At 38.4% G+C, this 22,276-nt stretch overlaps 3 protein-coding genes and 1 pseudogene across 3 annotated transcripts; all 4 read left to right on the forward strand.

The window, feature by feature from the left end:
* The first annotated feature begins 433 nt into the window (after positions 1 to 433).
* On the forward strand, positions 434 to 1,411 carry LOC146619188 (olfactory receptor 2AT4-like). Its single transcript, XM_085370200.1, has one exon. The coding sequence runs from the start codon at positions 434 to 436 to the stop codon at positions 1,409 to 1,411; it is 978 nt and encodes a 325-aa protein (XP_085226326.1).
* Positions 1,412 to 5,088: 3,677 nt separating this feature from the next.
* Positions 5,089 to 6,075, forward strand: LOC146619189 (olfactory receptor 2AT4-like). Its single transcript, XM_085370201.1, has one exon. The coding sequence runs from the start codon at positions 5,089 to 5,091 to the stop codon at positions 6,073 to 6,075; it is 987 nt and encodes a 328-aa protein (XP_085226327.1).
* A 3,039-nt stretch (positions 6,076 to 9,114) lies between these two features.
* LOC146619190 (olfactory receptor 52E8-like) lies at positions 9,115 to 10,092 on the forward strand (annotated as a pseudogene).
* A 4,214-nt stretch (positions 10,093 to 14,306) lies between these two features.
* LOC146619191 (olfactory receptor 2AT4-like) lies at positions 14,307 to 15,757 on the forward strand. The gene is made up of 2 exons (XM_085370203.1): positions 14,307 to 14,415; positions 14,748 to 15,757. Exons 1-2 carry the CDS (start codon positions 14,307 to 14,309, stop codon positions 15,755 to 15,757), a joined length of 1,119 nt encoding a protein of 372 aa, XP_085226329.1.
* The last annotated feature ends 6,519 nt before the right edge of the window (positions 15,758 to 22,276 follow it).

A 22,276-nucleotide genomic window follows, 5' to 3' on the forward strand; every position in this document is an offset into this window, starting at 1 on the left:
ATCCACAGAGAATATAACAATGGCCTATAGCACACCTTCATCACAAAAACATACTGCGAGAAGTTTTTTAAAAAGAGAACCAGCGGGCAACTCAGCAGATTATGCTGCCACGGTGTATGAGAAAGGTAAGTGTAAAGTGAGCGAAAGGAAGTCTGAGTCATTATTATGTTATGTTATGTGTTATTCATCCCATAAAAAAGATTATGTCATGTATGTTATGCAGTCAGGAACATGTTTAGTTGTAACATAAATTCCCAGACCTAAAGGAAAAACAAATGAGAACTAAAACTTACTAATATATTCTTAACAATATGCACAAAGTACCAAAAATTACTTTAAAGCACAATGATTTCAAGGTATTATAAATTTAAATGTTACCATTTATCTTAACATTGTGGGTTTTCCAGTGTTCTCAGGAAATTTCTGCTCTGTCATGCCTGAGAGAAATCATAGCAGTGTGACTGAGTTCATCCTTACTGGATTCGCTGGCCTTCATCAAGAATACTATGGTCTTGTCTCAGCTGTATTGTTTTTTGTATATTTGATAACTCTGATAGCAAATGCTAAAGTTATTTTTTTATTTGCAACCAACCGCAGCCTCCATAAGCCAATGTATTATATCATTTTAAATCTGAGTGTATGTGATATTCTCTTTAGCACAACCACTTTACCTAAGATCATAAGCAGATATTGGTTTCGATCAGGAAGCATTTCATTTACTGCCTGTTTTATCCAAATGTACTTTGTTCACTATCTTGGTTCAGTCAATTCGTTTATTCTCTTTCAGATGGCTTTAGATAGATATTTGGCTATTTGCTATCCTTTCAGATATTCACTTGTTCTTACAAAATCTAATATTTTAATTCTCAGTATTACTGCATGGATTATTTCCAAGGCATTCCCTCTAATGATGGTTATTAGAGCATATCCTCTTCCTTACTGTGCCTCAAATATAATCACTCACTGTTTCTGTGACCATATTGGTATAACAGTCCTGGCGTGCACTGACAGGACCCCTTATGCCACTCTTGCCTTTACAGCAGCAATGGTTACACTACTGGGGCCTCTGGCATTTATCATTTTCTCATACTGCTCTATTCTTATAGCAGTGTATAAGATAGCAAATGTGCAAGGCCGCCTGAAATCATTGTCCACTTGTAGTACTCAGCTGATTATAATCTCCCTTTATTATTTACCCAGATGTTTTGTATATTTAGCCCAAAATGTTGGCATTACATTTAGTGCTGATGTGCGAATAGTGATCATCATGCTGTACAGCCTTGCCCCACCAATGATCAATCCACTCATATATTGCTTAAGAGCAAAAGACATGAGAGAAAGCTTGTTGAAGCAATTTTGCAAAAGACTTGTTCCACGAAAAGCTCAGGTTGCAGCTATTAGTAACTCATAAGTTAACATATCTTTCAAACAGGCCTTAATGTAAATCATTCTAAAGGGAAGGCAAATAGATTGTCTTGTTGTACTGCATTTATGAAAGAAACCTTTGCTGGATTTATGTAAAAAAAAGTTGCTGTAGTTGATGTTCAGTGGTGTCTGTTGCAGGAAACAGGGGAACAAACGTTAAAAAAAACATTTGTAAGCACTTCCTGGAATGTGACAGAATATGTTTATTGCTTCTATTGACCCCGTTTTTCTACTGATAAAACAAACCAGGCTTTGAACTTCTCACGTGCTTTTTTTCATGTGTTTATGCCCTCACCAAATTTAAAATTCTTCTTACCTACTCTTTGTTATTAAAATCGAGTAGTTTTTTTATGTCCATTTTTTTTTAATTTAAAGTTATACTAAGTAATTTCTTAAGGTTATCTAATATAAAAAATAATAGTTTCCTGATAAATATACTTTAATTAATGTGTAATTACACCACCCAATTATTCATTTGGAAATATAGAGGAGCAGGTGCTGGTTTGTGGAAGTTTCCCCACCATCTTGAAGGCCAAGACATTCTACCTAATAACATTTTTATGTATGTTGCTAGAGACCAGGCACATACGCAGTACTCTTTGTAAGTTTTTAAAAGTTGTAACTTTTAATTTTAGGATACCAAATATGTTTTTCAAACTATATGTGATCACTTCATATGCATCTTTCTCATAATGCCTTTCACCATGCGCTCTCTCCTGCCTTATTTCCACTTCATCCACTTTCTCCTCACTTTAAGCTTCATCTTCTGAACTAAAGTCTGGACTCAAAAAATGGCCATAAACATGCTTATTTATCCTCCATATTCCCAATCGCAATTATTTATTGTCATCAGATTACACACGCGACTCTCCAGTTTCCTGACAGCTGAAAATGGCTGACTAACCAACAAGAACAGCTTAGCTGCGAGTGTACTAAATTCACATTTTTCCCTCTGATAAGCAGTTTGACTGTATTCTCACATCACATGAGAGTTTATTCACTAAGTTTCCAAGTGCAACAATGTTTGATCGACTTCAAAGGAAGCTTCACTAATGCTGGCTAACAGCAGATAACAGCAACAAAAACAGCATTGCGCACTGACAGCCTCCTTCAGAGTAAATCAGTAAGGACACTAACAGCGGTAAACAGAATGATGAAAGACATCTATCAAATATCTATACTGTTTCACAAGTTTAAAATGTTTTCTGACTGCCCTTGTAACAAGGTATCCATTTGTTTTTTCCTGTTTTTGCTTCATTCTGTGGCTTTAATTTTTGTTGAGTTTTTTTTTTTTTTTTTTTTTTTTGTTAAGAAGAAAATCTTTTCACTGTAACTGTGGAATGAATTAATTCTGCTGGCTGTAAAAAAAATATGCAGTTAATAATTTTTTTTTTTTTTTAAACATGATTTTAACCTATTTATTATTGAATTTAAAGGACAACATTTAGAATAGTGTTATATTTAACTTATAGCACCAGTGAAAATTCACATTAAAAAAAAGCTAAAATTGCTGTTCAATGGGGGAAAAAGCAAACAACATTTTTGTGTGTCTCCATGTTGGACGAGCATGTGAGTATTTGTATGTGTGTGCATGAGGCTGGAAATGCATGCTTGTGACATAATTTCCTAGGGGTTAATAAAGTATTCTGATTGTATATGTCTATGTGTCAGGTCAGGTCTTACACTCTCACTCTCTCAGAACATCTTAGGCTCCCTCAGGTGTGATGGCCTATTTCCCCCCACCACACTCACTGCCAGTTGCTGGTGCCAACACACACCGCTGCATTGGTGGTTCTCTGTGTCTCTGGGTGGGTGTTTGGCTGTTTAGTGGCTCACTCCTGGTGGCTGCTTGGTGGGGCCTGGCTCTATTGGGCCCCTGCTGGGGGTCTCTGGGCCCGGTACACAGTCTGCTAGCCAGATTGCCTGTGGAGCCCGCAGGCTCGCCGCTGAGGCCTCCTGTGGCTTCTGCACCATGGCCCCTGGGTGATCCCTGTCAAGGGCTCTCCTTAACACTTTTCTAGGTGGGTGCTGTGATTGCTCTTGTACTCTAGGGGGGCTATGGATGTCTGGGGCCTGGGTCTCCTCCATGCCTGCTTTATGAAATGGGGTCAAGGCTGTGGCTCCCCAAACCTACTATTAGATACTTAAATGGAGAAATCTTATGAGCACAAGCTCACACACACAGGTGTGCACACAAGCGTACAAGTTTTCACACATGTGTACAAACAGGTACTTACAAATGCACACTATATTAGTTTACTGCTGCCTCGAAACATGGCGTGTATCATTAATACTGTGTCAAGTTGACCAGTATAGTAAAAGCCGTAATGGTGCAGTTGGGAAAATAAATCTGTTGATCATTTTTTCTGACCTTCAAACAACTGTTCTGATTGCTACACTGCCAAACAGTACAGGCAATAAATCACATGTTTTGTAAGGCAACAAGTTAGCAAAAAAAAAAAAAAAAACCTGCACCAGGGCAAACCTCCACATGCCCCACTCCTGCTAAACAGGTGAAAATAGAATTATGAGCAACAGGACTTAGTGCCACTAAGTCTTTGATTTTATTTATTTTCTGCTGTGTTTTACTTGCATCTATTTGAAAGAGTGAGTGTAAAAACAAAAAATGTTATTTTATATGCTGGAATATGCAGAAAATAGGTTTAAATGTTAAACAAATTTCTTCAAGTCAAAGACTGTTGCATATAACTTTTGCTTGATGCAATGTGCATAAAGTTAAAAGATTAAAACTAATAAAACAAGTTTTAAAAAGAGACTTTTTCATTTGATTACATTTTATATGATAGATTATGCAGAATAAGTAGAAAGGTCTGGGCTAAAAGTTCTATTGCTTTATTACGTAATCAGGTTTTGTATCATATTTTTAAAATGTAATTAAGTAGCTAAGAACTTTTGAAAATAAGTGATCAGTAAAGTGATGGGGTACTTTTTTGGAGGAGTAATCAGCAATTAGTTACTGATTACTTTTTTCAACTAACTTGACCAACACTGTAAACAAACGCTGTGCTTTCAAAGCAAGAAATATCATTTTCTAACAACAACAAAAACAATCCTAGATGGCTTTCAGCTTATTTACGACTAAATTTAGTAGTAGTAAAGGACTTTTTCCTAAAAAATACCATTAATGATGCTCTCATGGACTGACTGAATATTGAGCACTGACTGATCCACAGAGAATAGAAAAATGGCCAATAGCACACCTTCATCACAAGGCCATATAGTGCAAGAAGTCTTTTTAAGCAGAGAACCAGGAGACAAGTCAGCAGAGTCTACCCCAAGGCTGTATGAGAAAGGTATATATAAACTGAGCTAATTAAAGTCTAAATCATTACTATGTTAATTTATATTGTTAAAATTTAACACAAAAAAGCTTTGGTTGTATACAAACATTCATGGATCGAAATCCTTTGTTAAAAGAAATAAGTAATCAAAAAGGATTAAAAACAATAATTTATAATCTTAGCAATATAAATGCATTAAATGGTACAATAGGGTTAACAGTACAGTGAAAAGAATCTAAATGAATTGGTTTGATGCTGTACTTTATTGTGAGTTTGAATGTCATCATGTAAATGATGAGCCTTAAGTGTTTTATCTAAAGTATTATATTTACTAGCGTTTTAAGGACGTCTCCCCTCCATCATGCCTGTGGAAAATCATAGCAGTGTGACGGAGTTTGTCCTTACCGGATTCCCTGGACTTCATCAAGAGTACTATGGTCTTGTCTCAGCTGTATTGTTTTTTGTATATTTGATAACTCTGATAGCAAATGCTACGGTTATTTTTTTATTTGCAACCAACCACAGCCTCCATAAGCCAATGTATTATATCATTTTAAATCTGAGTGTATGTGATATTCTCTTTAGCACAACCACTTTACCTAAGATCATAAGCAGATATTGGTTTCAGTCAGGAAGCATTTCATTTACTGCCTGTTTTATCCAAATGTACTTTGTCCATTATTTTGGCACAGCTGTTGCATACATTCTCTTTCAGATGGCTTTAGATAGGTACTTGGCTATCTGCCATCCTCTCAAATATTCACGTATTCTCACAAAATCGAATATTTTAATTCTTAGTATTACTGCATGGACTGTTGCCAAGGCATCCCCTTTAATGATGGTCATTAGAGCATATCCTCTTCCTTACTGTGCCTCAAACATAATCACTCACTGCTTCTGTGACCATATTGGTATAACAGTCCTTGCGTGCACTGACAGGACCCCTTATGCCATCCCTGCTTTAGTATTTGCAATGGTTACACTACTGGGGCCTCTGGCATTTATCATTTTCTCATACTGCTCTATTCTTATAGCAGTACATAAAATAGCAAGTGTGCAAGGTCGCCTGAAATCATTGTCCACTTGTAGTACTCAGCTGATAATAATATCCCTCTACTTTTTACCCAGATGTTTTGTATATTTAGCCCAAAATGTTGGCATTACATTTAGTGCTGATGTGCGAATAGTGATCATCATGCTGTACAGCCTTGCCCCACCAATGATCAATCCACTCATATACTGCTTAAGAGCAAAAGACATGAGAGAAAGCTTGTTGAAGGTATTTTGCAGAAGAACCATTCCACAAAAAGCACAGGTTGCAGTTATTAATATCATAAATCACAAATAACAGATCTTTTAAACAGTTTAAGTCATTGGGATTCTTGTATTGCATGAAAAAGTCCATGAGTTGTTGGAGAAAAATTACATATAAAAATTACATATACTTGAGATCCAGTGCTATTTGTTGCAGGTTACAGATGAAATAAAACCATTAGCAAGCATTTCCTTACTTGTAACCCGGTATCTTTATATGTTCTCTTGACCCCAGATATGTATGCAGAGTTCTGTCAAGTTTTTAAGGGAGCACAAACAGAGTTCGATATTCAAAAAACAGGCTGAGCTTCACACTCACAGTGTCTCACACAGCTTTCCATTTCATGTATTTGTGACCTGAATAGATTCAAATTTTGTCTTACCCACTTGTTAAAGAGCCTTTAGGCACCAGTTGTGATTTAGCACTATATAAATTAAATTGAATCAAATTGTTACTTAGATAATGTACATTTCATTTTTGACCTGAGGGCAGAATTTTCTTTTGTAAATGTCAAAACATACCACAACATTTGTACTGTCCCAGGAAGGGGGGGGGGGGGGATTCTTTGTTTTTTCTTAATGAGACAATCACTTGATGTGTAACTATAGAATAAATTTATTGTGTTGTGTGTAGAAATAAATAAATAAATAAAATAATTTTAAATTTTGCTGTCTTCCTCTGCTTGTCCACCACTGCTATGTCAGGTTGGTTAGCCACCACCAGTTTGTCTGCCTGTATCTGGGAATTCCAGGCCGTACTCGGCACAGATGTTCCATACTATGCCAGCCACGTGCTTATGGTATTCCATGTATGCCCTGACTGCTATCATTTTGTACCCTGCTGTTGTGCTGGATTGTCTCAGGGGCATCTTTATACAGCCTGCACCTAAGGTATTGCCTGGTGTGTTAAACCCCTGCCTCTATCGATCTTGTGCTAAGAGCCTGTTCCTGTGCTGCCATTATTAGTGCCTCTGTGCTGTCTTTCAGTCCAGATTTGTTCAGCCACTGGTAGGATTTCTTGATGTCAGCCACGTCTTATACCTCCCCGTGGTACATACAGTACAGGGGCCTGTCCTTCTACAATGGTTCTTCTCATTGATCCTCTTCTTTCTCAGGTTTCTGCTGCCTGAGGTATTTAGTACATACATGGTCAGTTGTGGCCATCTTCCTGATGTACTCATGGATGTTTGTTGTCATCATGTGATCATGGATAGTGGTTTTAACACTCACCAGTCCTTGGCCTCCTTCCTTCTGCTTAGCGTACAGTCCCCACAGTCTCGTGGTGGTGCATTTGGGTTAAAATCCAAGCTTCCTTGTCTTGATGTCAGTGGCTTTGATCTCCTTCTTTGGGCAGTTTATTATCCCAGCATGGAACCTAATCACCGGCAGGATACCTGATCATTGGCGTAGGTGTTGATTGCAGGGATCTTGTTCTTACCATTCAGCTGACTACTCAGGACATGTCTTTGGGATTCCCAAGTAATTGCAGTTGTCCTTGATGTCTGAAATTGACCTCTACTATTGTTCGCCATATCCCCATTGAATCCCCGATGAAGGCTCTTAGGGTCCTGTTGATCTTTTATTGTTCTAGGCATTCCAGGATCCATGTGTGGGCCACTGAGTTATAGGCTTTCTTGTAGTCAATCCAGGCAGTACAAAGTTTGGTCACTCTAGTCTTGCAATCTCGAGACTGTTCTGTCTACCAGGAGCTGGTGTTTCACCCCTCTGTTATTCCTGCCAATTATTTACTGTGCCTCACTCATGTTTTGAGTCATATCCCTGTTCATCTTAGCCGCTATGATGCCTGGTCCTAGTGACTGGACCTACACAAGTATGTGGATATTACATTGTATGTTGTTTTATCCCATCATCGGCCTGTTTCTAACTTCATGATTTTAGATGCCGTGTTTCAGATCATAAGCTTGTGTTATTTGACATTTCATTGTCCATGCGGTGTGTTGCTTAGAGTTGTTAAAGACACCCTCCTGGCTACAACTTTAGGTAGTCATGTTATCTTGGTTTTCCAAGATAGCTGATTTTAGAACAGTAATCCATTATTTTATTACAACTCAGCTGCATTACTGTAACTTGTTGTACCTTGGTAGTAGCCAGGCACCCTTGTCATGTCTTCAACTGGTGCAAAATGCTGCTGCACGGTTTTTAACTGGTAAACGGAGAAGGGAGGGAGCATATTACTATTGTTTTATGCTCACTACACTGGCTACCTGTGCATTTTAGGGTTCAATTAATAATTCTTTAATTTGGTTTCAAAAGCCTTAAATGGTCTTGCCCCACACTACCTCTCTTAAGTACTGCACCTTCACACCCCTCGTCGGTCTCTCAGATCGGGCTTTTGCAATTGCGGCTCCCAAATTCTGGAATGCACTGCCATTACAAATTACAAAGTCTTTCCAATTTGATATCTTTCATTTTGGTCTGAAGATGCACCTTTTTGGTTTGGCTTTTAACACCGTATAGAAAGGCCAATTTTATTTGGATTTTAATGTCTTTCTGATGTTGGTGTTGTATATTGTTTACTGTCACTGTTTTTGATTTTATGTATTTTTATTTTTTATTGTTTTATTTTCAGCACTCTGGTCAGTGTTCAGTTAGAGTGCTTTATAAATAAAGTAGGCTTGGCTTGATCCACAGAGAATATAAAGTGAACCTATCGAACACCACCATCATGATACCACACTGCAAGAAGTCTTTTTAAGCAGTGAATCAGCAGGCAACACAGCGGAGCCTTCTCTCATCCTGTATGAGAAAGGTACATATAAACTGAGCTAATTAAAGTCTTTCTCATCCTTATGTTTATGTGCATAGTTAAAGATTTACAATAAAACGGAATGTTTATTTTTCACATGAAACATGATTAGATCAAAAGGCTTTGATAAAGAAAAAGAATTGAAAAAGAATTGAAAAATAATAACAATAACAATTAGTCGGATTAAATCTTTGAGTTAATACTATACTGTATTGTAAATTTAAGATTGTGTAATTGATAAGGCTTAACGGTGGTTTCTCAAGCATTGTATGTTTACCAGTGTTTTAAACAAATTTCTGTTTCATCATGCCTGAGAGAAATCATAGTGTTCTGACTGAGTTCATCCTTACTGGATTCCCTGGCCTTCATCAAGAGTACTATGGTCTTGTCTCAGCTGTATTGTTTTTTGTATATTTGGTAACTCTGATAGCAAATGCTACAGTTATTTTTTTATTTGCAACCAACCGCAGCCTCCATAAGCCAATGTATTATATCATTTTAAATCTGAGTGTATGTGATATTCTCTTTAGCACAACCACTTTACCTAAGATCATAAGCAGATATTGGTTTCGATCAGGAAGCATTTCATTTACTGCCTGTTTTATCCAAATGTACTTTGTTCACTATCTTGGTTCAGTCAATTCGTTTATTCTCTTTCAGATGGCTTTAGATAGATATTTGGCTATTTGCTATCCTCTCAGATATTCACATATTCTTACAAAATCTAATATTTTAATTCTTAGTATTACTGCATAGATTATTTCCAAGGCATCCCCTTTAATGTCAGTTATTAGAGCATATGCTCTTCCTTACTGTGCCTCAAATATAATCACTCACTGCTACTGTGACCATATTGGTATAACAGTCCTTGCGTGCACTGACAGGACCCCTTATGCCATCCCTGCTTTTGTATTTGCAATGGTTGTGCTACTGGGGCCTCTGGCGTTTATCATTTTCTCATACTGCTCTATTCTTATAGCAGTGTATAAGATAGCAAATGTGCAAGGCCGCCTGAAATCATTGTCCACTTGTAGTACTCAGCTGATTATAATCTCCCTTTATTATTTACCCAGATGTTTTGTATATTTAGCCCAAAATGTTGGCATTACATTTAGTGCTGATGTGCGAATAGTGATCATCATGCTGTACAGCCTTGCCCCACCAATGATCAATCCACTCATATATTGCTTAAAAGCAAAAGACATGAGAGAAAGCTTGTTGAAGCAATTTTGCAAAAGACTTGTTCCACGAAAAGCTCAGGTTGCAGCTATTAGTAACTCATAAGTTAACATATCTTTCAAACAGGCCTTAATGTAAATCATTCTAAAGGGAAGGCAAATAGATTGTCTTGTTGTACTGCATTTATGAAAGAAACCTTTGCTGGATTTATGTAAAAAAAAGTTGCTGTAGTTGATGTTCAGTGGTGTCTGTTGCAGGAAACAGGGGAACAAACGTTAAAAAAAACATTTGTAAGCACTTCCTGGAATGTGACAGAATATGTTTATTGCTTCTATTGACCCCGTTTTTCTACTGATAAAACAAACCAGGCTTTGAACTTCTCACGTGCTTTTTTTCATGTGTTTATGCCCTCACCAAATTTAAAATTCTTCTTACCTACTCTTTGTTATTAAAATCGAGTAGTTTTTTTATGTCCATTTTTTTTTAATTTAAAGTTATACTAAGTAATTTCTTAAGGTTATCTAATATAAAAAATAATAGTTTCCTGATAAATATACTTTAATTAATGTGTAATTACACCACCCAATTATTCATTTGGAAATATAGAGGAGCAGGTGCTGGTTTGTGGAAGTTTCCCCACCATCTTGAATACAGTGGCCAAGACATTCTACCTAATAACATTTTTATGTATGTTGCTAGAGACCAGGCACATACGCAGTACTCTTTGTAAGTTTTTAAAAGTTGTAACTTTTAATTTTAGGATACCAAATATGTTTTTCAAACTATATGTGATCACTTCATATGCATCTTTCTCATAATGCCTTTCACCATGCGCTCTCTCCTGCCTTATTTCCACTTCATCCACTTTCTCCTCACTTTAAGCTTCATCTTCTGAACTAAAGTCTGGACTCAAAAAATGGCCATAAACATGCTTATTTATCCTCCATATTCCCAATCGCAATTATTTATTGTCATCAGATTACACACGCGACTCTCCAGTTTCCTGACAGCTGAAAATGGCTGACTAACCAACAAGAACAGCTTAGCTGCGAGTGTACTAAATTCACATTTTTCCCTCTGATAAGCAGTTTGACTGTATTCTCACATCACATGAGAGTTTATTCACTAAGTTTCCAAGTGCAACAATGTTTGATCGACTTCAAAGGAAGCTTCACTAATGCTGGCTAACAGCAGATAACAGCAACAAAAACAGCATTGCGCACTGACAGCCTCCTTCAGAGTAAATCAGTAAGGACACTAACAGCGGTAAACAGAATGATGAAAGACATCTATCAAATATCTATACTGTTTCACAAGTTTAAAATGTTTTCTGACTGCCCTTGTAACAAGGTATCCATTTGTTTTTTCCTGTTTTTGCTTCATTCTGTGGCTTTAATTTTTGTTGAGTTTTTTTTTTTTTTTTTTTTTTTTGTTAAGAAGAAAATCTTTTCACTGTAACTGTGGAATGAATTAATTCTGCTGGCTGTAAAAAAAATATGCAGTTAATAAATTTTTTTTTTTTTTAAACATGATTTTAACCTATTTATTATTGAATTTAAAGGACAACATTTAGAATAGTGTTATATTTAACTTATAGCACCAGTGAAAATTCACATTAAAAAAAAGCTAAAATTGCTGTTCAATGGGGGAAAAAGCAAACAACATTTTTGTGTGTCTCCATGTTGGACGAGCATGTGAGTATTTGTATGTGTGTGCATGAGGCTGGAAATGCATGCTTGTGACATAATTTCCTAGGGGTTAATAAAGTATTCTGATTGTATATGTCTATGTGTCAGGTCAGGTCTTACACTCTCACTCTCTCAGAACATCTTAGGCTCCCTCAGGTGTGATGGCCTATTTCCCCCCACCACACTCACTGCCAGTTGCTGGTGCCAACACACACCGCTGCATTGGTGGTTCTCTGTGTCTCTGGGTGGGTGTTTGGCTGTTTAGTGGCTCACTCCTGGTGGCTGCTTGGTGGGGCCTGGCTCTATTGGGCCCCTGCTGGGGGTCTCTGGGCCCGGTACACAGTCTGCTAGCCAGATTGCCTGTGGAGCCCGCAGGCTCGCCGCTGAGGCCTCCTGTGGCTTCTGCACCATGGCCCCTGGGTGATCCCTGTCAAGGGCTCTCCTTAACACTTTTCTAGGTGGGTGCTGTGATTGCTCTTGTACTCTAGGGGGGCTATGGATGTCTGGGGCCTGGGTCTCCTCCATGCCTGCTTTATGAAATGGGGTCAAGGCTGTGGCTCCCCAAACCTACTATTAGATACTTAAATGGAGAAATCTTATGAGCACAAGCTCACACACACAGGTGTGCACACAAGCGTACAAGTTTTCACACATGTGTACAAACAGGTACTTACAAATGCACACTATATTAGTTTACTGCTGCCTCGAAACATGGCGTGTATCATTAATACTGTGTCAAGTTGACCAGTATAGTAAAAGCCGTAATGGTGCAGTTGGGAAAATAAATCTGTTGATCATTTTTTCTGACCTTCAAACAACTGTTCTGATTGCTACACTGCCAAACAGTACAGGCAATAAATCACATGTTTTGTAAGGCAACAAGTTAGCAAAAAAAAAAAAAAAAACCTGCACCAGGGCAAACCTCCACATGCCCCACTCCTGCTAAACAGGTGAAAATAGAATTATGAGCAACAGGACTTAGTGCCACTAAGTCTTTGATTTTATTTATTTTCTGCTGTGTTTTACTTGCATCTATTTGAAAGAGTGAGTGTAAAAACAAAAAATGTTATTTTATATGCTGGAATATGCAGAAAATAGGTTTAAATGTTAAACAAATTTCTTCAAGTCAAAGACTGTTACATATAACTTTTGCTTGATGCAATGTGCATAAAGTTAAAAGATTAAAACTAATAAAACAAGTTTTAAAAAGAGACTTTTTCATTTGATTACATTTTATATGATAGATTATGCAGAATAAGTAGAAAGGTCTGGGCTAAAAGTTCTATTGCTTTATTACGTAATCAGGTTTTGTATCATGTTTTTAAAATGTAATTAAGTAGCTAAGAACTTTTGAAAATAAGTAATCAGTAAAGTGATGGGGTACTTTTTTGGAGGAGTAATTAGCAATTAGTTACTGATTACTTTTTTCAACTAACTTGACCAACACTGTAAACAAACGCTGTGCTTTCAAAGCAAGAAATATCATTTTCTAACAACAACAAAAACAATCCTAGATGGCTTTCAGCTTATTTACGACTAAATTTAGCTCATTTCTGTCAAGGTTGGCTGAAGGAGAACCCAAATGCTGGACTTTTAGAATGGAGAAAGTTTGTTTATTTACACAGAAAAAAGTGCCAACAATCCACAGTGTGGGCTTTTCCAATTCCCCGTGCGGTGATTCCTCTCCGTGATGCGTGGTAGTGCTTCGTCCTCCCTGGTGCTTGTGTTCAACTGTGTACTGCTCCCTGCACACGTTTCCGTAATCAACCTGGAAACAAGAGATGCCACAATGAGTACTGTCCCATCCACCGGCCAACTAAACACGTTAACCATTCCAACAAGAGAGTATTGAAAACACAAGCTCCACACTAACTGTATTTCTAGTTTAACAATCCCATGCCAACTGCTGCTCCACTGCTCTCTTAAGTAGAGCCCCTTGATTAGGCAGATCAGCAACAGGTGAGTGATTATTGCAGGTGTGGCTGGCTCCAAGGCAGGGACTCTCCAGTCCTGATCGGGCAGCAAAACTGACACGACAACACACAGGGAAACGAGGAACCAGGAGCAGATCACACCACAACCATAAATGATTAAGAAAGACGAATAAAACTCATAATATTCATTAAACTCAAAAAAATAACACATGATCCCCAGATCACAGACCCAGGACCATGACAACTTCTACTAAATAATTATGCATAATCTTTATTGAAGTCCAAAAAGCTGAATGACACCAAATGTAAATAGATACACATATAAATACCTAAAATATACGTTTTTTTACTTAAGCATGTCACACAATTAGTACTTTGAGCATGTATACAGTTTTTAATTAATCTTAAGAGTAACTGGTAAAGTACGGAGCCCCACAAGGGACATGGGAGAAAAAAAAAATTAAGACTGACTTTTGCGAGATCTCGCAAAACAAACTCGGGATCTTGCAAAACTTTTACAAGATCCCGAGTTTGTTTTGCGAGATCTCGCAAAAGTTCATCATAATTTTTTTTTCTCCCATGTCCCTTGTGGGGCTCCGTAGTAAAGGACTTTTTCCTTTACTAAAAAATACCATTAATGATGCTCTCATGGACTGACTGAATATTGAGCACTGACTGATCCACAGAGAATAGAAAAATGGCCAATAGCACACCTTCATCACAAGGCCATATAGTGCAAGAAGTCTTTTTAAGCAGAGAACCAGGAGACAAGTCAGCAGAGTCTACCCCAAGGCTGTATGAGAAAGGTATATATAAACTGAGCTAATTAAAGTCTAAATCATTACTATGTTAATTTATATTGTTAAAATTTAACACAAAAAAGCTTTGGTTGTATACAAACATTCATGGATCGAAATCCTTTGTTAAAAGAAATAAGTAATCAAAAAGGATTAAAAACAATAATTTATAATCTTAGCAATATAAATGCATTAAATGGTACAATAGGGTTAACAGTACAGTGAAAAGAATCTAAATGAATTGGTTTGATGCTGTACTTTATTGTGAGTTTGAATGTCATCATGTAAATGATGAGCCTTAAGTGTTTTATCTAAAGTATTATATTTACTAGTGTTTTAAGGACGTCTCCCCTCCATCGTGCCTGTGGAAAATCATAGCAGTGTGACGGAGTTTGTCCTTACCGGATTCCCTGGACTTCATCAAGAGTACTATGGTCTTGTCTCAGCTGTATTGTTTTTTGTGTATTTGATAACTCTGATAGCAAATGCTACGGTTATTTTTTTATTTGCAACCAACCACAGCCTCCATAAGCCAATGTATTTTATCATTTTAAATCTGAGTGTATGTGATATTCTCTTTAGCACAACCACTTTACCTAAGATAATAAGCAGATATTGGTTTCAGTCAGGAAGCATTTCATTTACTGCCTGTTTTATCCAAATGTACTTTGTCCATTATTTTGGCACAGCTGTTGCATACATTCTCTTTCAGATGGCTTTAGATAGGTACTTGGCTATCTGCCATCCTCTCAGATATTCACATATTCTTACAAAATCGAATATTTTAATTCTTAGTATTACTGCATGGATTATTGCCAAGGCATCCCCTTTAATGATGGTCATTAGAGCATATCCTCTTCCTTACTGTGCCTCAAACATAATCACTCACTGCTTCTGTGACCATATTGGTATAACAGTCCTTGCGTGCACTGACAGGACCCCTTATGCCATCCCTGCTTTTGTATTTGCAATGGTTGTGCTACTGGGGCCTCTGGCATTCATCATTTTCTCATACGGCTCTATTCTTATAGCAGTGTATAAGATAGCAAATGTGCAAAGCCGCATGAAATCATTGTCCACTTGTAGTACTCAGCTGATTATAATCTCCCTTTATTTTTTACCCAGATGTTTTGTATATTTAGCCCAAAATGTTGGCATTACATTTAGTGCTGATGTGCGAATAGTGATCATCATGCTGTACAGCCTTGCCCCACCAATGATCAATCCACTCATATACTGCTTAAGAGCAAAAGACATGAGAGAAAGCTTGTTGAAGCAATTCTGCAGAAGAATCGTTCCAGAAAAAGCTCAGGTTGCAGCTATTAGTAACTCGTTAAAAACATCACCTTAACATGCTTTAAATTATCCTATTCTAATGGGGAGCCAAAGTGATTCTTGTATTTCATTAAGGAGTCTTTTGCTTGGTTAGTGTATAGAAAAGTTTTATATAGTTGATTTTCAGTGGTATCTCTCGCAGGGTACAGAGTCGACACTTCCTGGCATGTGACTTAAATTATTTATTGCTTCTACTGAATCTAGAAAATAATCTCAGAGCACAAAGTAGTTCTATGTTAATCAAATTGGCTGTTTAACATTTAGTTCTTTAGTTTTGCTTTTTAATTTAAAAACCCCACAATAACAAGAGCTTTGCTGTATAATATTAAGGTGTATGTTTTACTTTTTCTGTTTTTGGGATGCTTCACTTTGTTTATAATTTTTTTAAGGAGAAATTGTATTGAATGTAATTATAGAAGGGATTAATTGTAGTGTCTGTTAAATCATTTTAAACAGGTATGCAACTGAATAAATTAGAGGGGGAAAATGCATCATTTCTATTATTTACTGCGATATTTTTATGTTTTATGTTTTAAATAATGATGCAGCTTAATCATCATTTATAACAAATTTTGCTAATATATGTATGTGTGTATGATTTCAAATTTGAATTTCAATTAAATTTAAAATTCCCCCTTTAGCACCATCCCTTTTACACCTACAGTTGAGATAAAGTGAGGACTTCTGAGAGTAGAAATCAACACAGTGTTCTTGGAATCTTGAATTGAAGTGTTTGAAATTGCGTAAGGAGTTTCAAACACCAGTCTGGTGGTGACTCTGTGGAGGTAACTACAGCATCTGAAAGACGGTCATTTATATGGGCAGAAATCTGTGCCATCAGAAACTGAATTTGAATAAGTTAAATTTGAATTATTCGGACTGAATCTGAATTGTAGCTTGAATAAAAGCTTTTAAAAACTAAATTTGAATTAGCCTAATTTGAAATTCAATTTATTGGTTTGAAAATTATCATCACTAAATTGAACTTCAATTTTATAGTTTGAAAATGAATTCATTTGCTTTGAAACTGTATTTTATCCTTTAAAAATTTAGTTCTCGAATAATTTCAGATTCACTTCTCACCATTCAGTTTCAGTTCTACAATTCAATTTCATTTCCAAAATTCCGTTCTCTGTGACTTGCATCCGGTTCAAGAGTATGAACCGGAACCAGAGCGCAGATTAATAGAACTACGTTTTACTAGCGGACCGAAAGTGTCACTGATGGGAATCTACAGCATCTTGAGCTGAATTAAGACTTCAGAAGTCATGTCGAATGACCAGCGGATAAACTCTCAGGTTGGTAATAAATGTATTACATGTATAAGAACGAGCGTCATGTTAACAAATGATAGCCATACAGTAACTTTTATGCTTATTGTAGCTTTTAGCTAAATACGCCCTGGATTCAGCTTTGACAAACAAATATGCTCGACTGTTTCTAGTAGAATTCCAAAGTTGTCATCTTGTACCCTCTTAGAGCCCTGTATGCTTGCAGAGACCCCTACAGTAGGGAAACATGCAAAACAGTGTCCAAACCTTTGTAGTTTAGCTTTATTTATGTCTTACAGCATCCCAACTCTTTAGCTAACTTAATAACTTTAGCTAAAGTGAATAGTTAGTCTAATTCATTAGTGCAGCATTACCTCTCTCAGTCAGGAATTCATAATTCAACCCTTTCAGAAAAAACAAACAAAATAAAACAAAACAAATTCCTGAAGCAACTTTAAGGAAAGTATATAGTGTTCATATATGTTATTTGAGGAAAAGAGCTTTGCATCATACATGTCTCTCTTTATCTGATAAGCAAATTGGCATATTATAGATTAGTAAATGTTATTCTGACTTTGTTTTTAATTCCAAAGCACCATAAATTTCAGACACCTCCACAGACTTTTTCTGCTGTGAATTGTTTGTCTTCTATTAGCACTTGTATCACTTTCATTATGGGAAAGTCTTAAATCAATCCTCAATCAGAATAAGAACATGAACTTGGGCTCTATTAACATTTTTTTAACCACATCAAATTTACCATTGCAGGGACGCTAGGCAAATAGCAGCAACCCCTGCAGAGGGCATCGCTCCATCACAGGGATAACAGAGAGACAGACAATCAAACACTCACTATCACATCCTACAGCCATTATAACCACTGAATTAATTCGCATTTCATATTAAATATCTCTCTCTACAACTGTCCACTCTCATCTAAATAACATCTTGAGACTCCAGCCTTATACCTCCAGCATGGACTCCTGCAAAGCTGTCCAGTTTTGTCTGCCTATTAAAGCCCTGGACATGCTGCAGTTTGTTCAAAACTCAGTTGCAGAGTTCTTTCTACTGCTGTGACAAAATAAATACATAAATCCATAAATAACAAAGACAAGTAATGCCACGTTTCATACAACAATCAACAAACCATCATCTCTTATAATGAATTTCATTCAAAATACTATTATAGAAAAACATTCTCATGGGTCCCATCAAAGTATATCAGCAATAAAGCTAATAAATATTATCCAAAGTTACTCACATATATTTACAAAACTCATTTAATCACAGGTGTTGCACAACAGATTCAATAATCTCAATGGAATTTAACTCCATGCAAAATCTCATAGGCCATTTTGGCATTTCATCAGAAAAGTAACAAAAAACATCCAAAACGGACAAAACTACAAAAATTTAATCACTCGTTAACTCTAGATACATTAAGTCAACATTCGGCCATAATGGAATAAACAAAAACAACAATATTCAATAAATAAAACTAGTAATTGCACTTACTGTTGCTAGCCTAGCATTAGCTTACCGGCGATTTCGGATGTGCGATCGCGGCTCCGCATTTTCATTAATTGTGACAAAACAAAACAAACAAATAACTCACCGTTGAGTCGATTGTGAGGTAGTGTAAAGATGAATGAATCGGCCGGGTTATTGCACGCTGTCAACTGGTCTAGTGTAAAATTTGTCGATATCTGACAAGTACGCCAACCACAGGGACAACAGCAGCCAGAGGAGCAGGGACATGCAGCTGATTGACCCGGAACTTATACAGGGTTCATTCCCGCCACAATAAAGGGACTGGCGGAAGTGGGGTCAGAAGTTACCGTGGTTACACTCTCCCCCCCTAATCTCATGGACGTCCTCGTACATGGACTAGGCTGGCAGCGAATGACTGGTTGTGAAGGCATTGTCTCCTCTTCTTCATCATCTTGAAGAGCGAAGGAGAAGACAGAACTTAACCCATGGAGAAAGGTCTGAACGCTCTTTAACAGAGGCTTACCAGGCTTGATGTATTGCAGCCGATCAGGAGGATTCCTGGTGCAGGTTGAATGCCTCAAGGGTGGTTCTGCCTCAGGACTGAGAGGCTATGATTCAGTAGGTGAGTGTTGTGACAAGTTATTTCTGGATGCTTCTGAATCACAAGACAGACTTTCTTCATCGTGTGAAGTTTCTGCAAGGTCAACTGGCTCAAAGCCAGCTTCCAAGGTTCCGTTAGCAATAACTTGTTCCTCTTCAATAGGTACAGGTTCCTCTGAGAGAATAGCATTCTCTTCCTCTGTAGCCAATACTACAGGGACATCTGGCTGGTTGATAAGTGGAACAGGTTGCGCAGTATTGGGTAAGTCAATGGTTGTTGTGAAGGTGACTGGTTCAGCAGAGAAAGGAATAGGTAGGTATGAGACGAGTTCCTCTTCGTCATTGTCATCAGCATCAGCACATACAGGAGACATGGGTAAGACAGGCATTTTTCTCTTCTGCTTAGTAAGCCTTTCCTTTTCAGGTGGTAAATACCCACAGGACAGTAGGAGGTCTCGATGTAAAGTTCTCAGGGGCTTGTCTTGGCCTTCGGGTCGAACTGTATACACAGGAAGAGTGCCGGCTTTCTTCACTACAATGTACACAGATGACTCCCATTTATCTGCAAGCTTGTGTTTGCCTCTTAGCCACACGTTCCTCACAAGAACTCTGTCTCCAACATTCAGCTGTGATGCAGTGACATTTTTATCAAATCTGTTTTTGTTACGTTTCATCACCTTTTCTGAGCTTTCGATGGCCAGCTTGTAACTTTCTTCTAGGTGGGACTTTAGTTTTTCCACATATTGTGTGTGGGATGTTGATCCTTCTTTGGCAAGGGGTAGTCCAAAGGCCAAGTCGACCGGTAAGCGAGGTTGGCGGCCAAACATAAGCTCATATGGTGAAAAACCTGTAACATCATTTCTTGTGCAATTGTATGCATGCACCAGGGGTTTTACAAAATCTTTCCAATGGGATTTCTGTTGAGCTGTGAGTGTTCCTAGCATATCCAGTAATGTTCGGTTAAACCGTTCAACAGGATTGCTTCTTGGATGGTATGGAGTGGTTCTTATTTTGTGGATCCCAGCCATTTCACAAAGCTCTCGGATGATTCTGGATTCAAAGTCAGGGCCTTGGTCACTGTGCAAGCGTTCTGGGATACCATAATGCACAAGAAAGTTGTCCCATAAACATTTGGCAACAGTCCTGGCTTTCTGGTTTGGTGTTGGCACAGCAATGGCATATTTTGTGAAATGGTCAGTTATGACTTTGACTCCACGATCTGGTTCCACAGAGAGAAAATCCATACACACCAGTTCCATGGGATGAGAGGTTTTGATATTGACCAGAGGTGTGGCTCGTTCAGATGGAGATTTGCGTCTCACGCATCTTTCGCAGTGTCTTATTTTATTGACCACATCACTCGTCATCTTAGGCCAATAAAACCGGGAACGGACCAAGTCCAGCGTTCTGTCAATTCCCATGTGACCCATTTGATCATGTAGGTGGTGTAGTACAACTGGTCGATATTCCTCAGGTAGCACTAGCTGGTATGTGAAGTCACTTCCCACTTGTCTCTTCCTGACGAGAAGGGTGTTATGGAGCTCCAGTTTATTTACTTCTCGCAGTAATAGAGGTAAATCGGGAAGTTCTTCCCTCAAGAATGGCGGTGGGGACTCTCCTCGCTCAACCTGAGCTATGACATGCCGGATGACAGGGTCAAGGCGTTGTTTGGCTGCAAGGTCAGCTGTTGAGATTTGGGGGAGTACCATGGAGGTGAACTGGATGTCGTCCGTGAAACTGTCAGGCAGACTGTTGACATTGACAGACATGGATAACACCAGAGCAAGATCAGGATCAGTGCTTGAACTGTACACCAGATGACGGTCACAAACTGCTTTGATGGTATGCTGGTCAATAGAGACATGATCTGGTTCATTGAGATGTTGCCATGCAAATCTCCAGATTCGCTCACGTTCTTTCTGTGACAGAGGATCATCAGACAGTTCACCATGAGGTCGGCGAGACAAACCATCAGCATCCGCGTTCTGCTTTCCTGCTCTGTAGATTAATTTGAAGGTGAAAGTGGACAACGCTGAAAGCCATCTGTAACCGGTAGCGTCAAGTTTTGCTGATGATAAGAGGTATGTTAATGGGTTGCTGTCTGTCACAACTGTAAACTGAGCACCATAAAGATAGTCGTGGAATTTTTCAGTCACCGCCCATTTCAAAGCAAGAAACTCCAATTTGTGGGCGGGATACTTTGACTCACTCCGGGAAAGACCTCTGCTGGCATATGCTACGACTCTGTTTTTTCCATCCTGCTCTTGATACAGCACCGCACCAAGATCTGTGGCACTGGCATCAGTGTGGAGTGTGTATGGTTTTCTGGGATCAGCAAATGCCAGAACTGGGGCAGAAGTGAGTTTGTCAATAATGGACTCAAAAGCTTGTTGACACATTTGCGTCCATCGTCCTCCAAATGGCTCTTTGGGGTTGAGGTAATTCTCTGGCTTTACAGTTTGTCTCAGTTTCCTCTGGGAAGGTGGATAACCAGCAGTGAGATCATGCAACGGCTTGACAATGGCTGAATATCCCTGGACAAAACGTCTGTAGTACCCAGCAAAACCAAGGAAAGATCTTAATTCCTTCAAGTTTTTTGGCACTGGCCAAGAAGTGAGTGTGGAAATCTTGTCCGGATCAGTTTCAACACCAGCCTGGGACACTACATGGCCCAGATACTTCACAGATGTCTGGAAGAACACGCATTTCTCAAGTGAAAGCTTCAAGCCAAAATCTTTGAGTCTGGTGAGAACTTTCATCAGGCGAGCTTCATGTTCCTCAAGAGTTGGTGCAAAAACAATGAGATCGTCAATGAAAACCAGGACTTCTTTTAGATTCACGGCCGTGATTGCTGCGTCACTGTCACATGCCACATGGGTGGACCCCAGACAAGCTCCGTGGTTGCTGCTGGACATGTAGGCAGCACCTGGACCCACCTCTTCTGACACCTCCCTGTCCCTGGCCCAGGGGCCGGGAGTGTCGACGGTCAGGGCCTATCCCTCTCCCGCTCTCGAGAGAGGACACTGTAGTGCTCACCTGGCATAAATGGTCAATTTTTAAAGGAGTTCATTGACTTTTTATCCTCCACTTTGAAGCTGTCCAAACTGGTTATAGTCAGGGATTTTAATATACACATTGAGGATGACTCTGACCTCTTTGCCAGAAGTTTCCTT

Source organism: Diplotaxodon limnothrissa, linkage group LG14, assembly GCF_057381915.1.
Source record: "Diplotaxodon limnothrissa isolate DT_005_m linkage group LG14, D_limnothrissa_male_GT1.1, whole genome shotgun sequence".
NCBI classification, from domain to species: Eukaryota; Metazoa; Chordata; class Actinopteri; order Cichliformes; family Cichlidae; genus Diplotaxodon; species Diplotaxodon limnothrissa.

Coding starts and splice junctions, on each gene's coding strand:
- LOC146619189 (XM_085370201.1), top strand. CDS start 5,089: ATGCCTGTGGAAAATCATAGCAGTGTGACGGAGTTTGTCCTTACCGGA.
- LOC146619191 (XM_085370203.1), top strand. CDS start 14,307: ATGGCCAATAGCACACCTTCATCACAAGGCCATATAGTGCAAGAAGTC. Junction 14,416..14,747: donor CCCAAGGCTGTATGAGAAAG/GTATATATAAAC, acceptor TAGTGTTTTAAG/GACGTCTCCCCTCCATCGTG.
- LOC146619188 (XM_085370200.1), top strand. CDS start 434: ATGCCTGAGAGAAATCATAGCAGTGTGACTGAGTTCATCCTTACTGGA.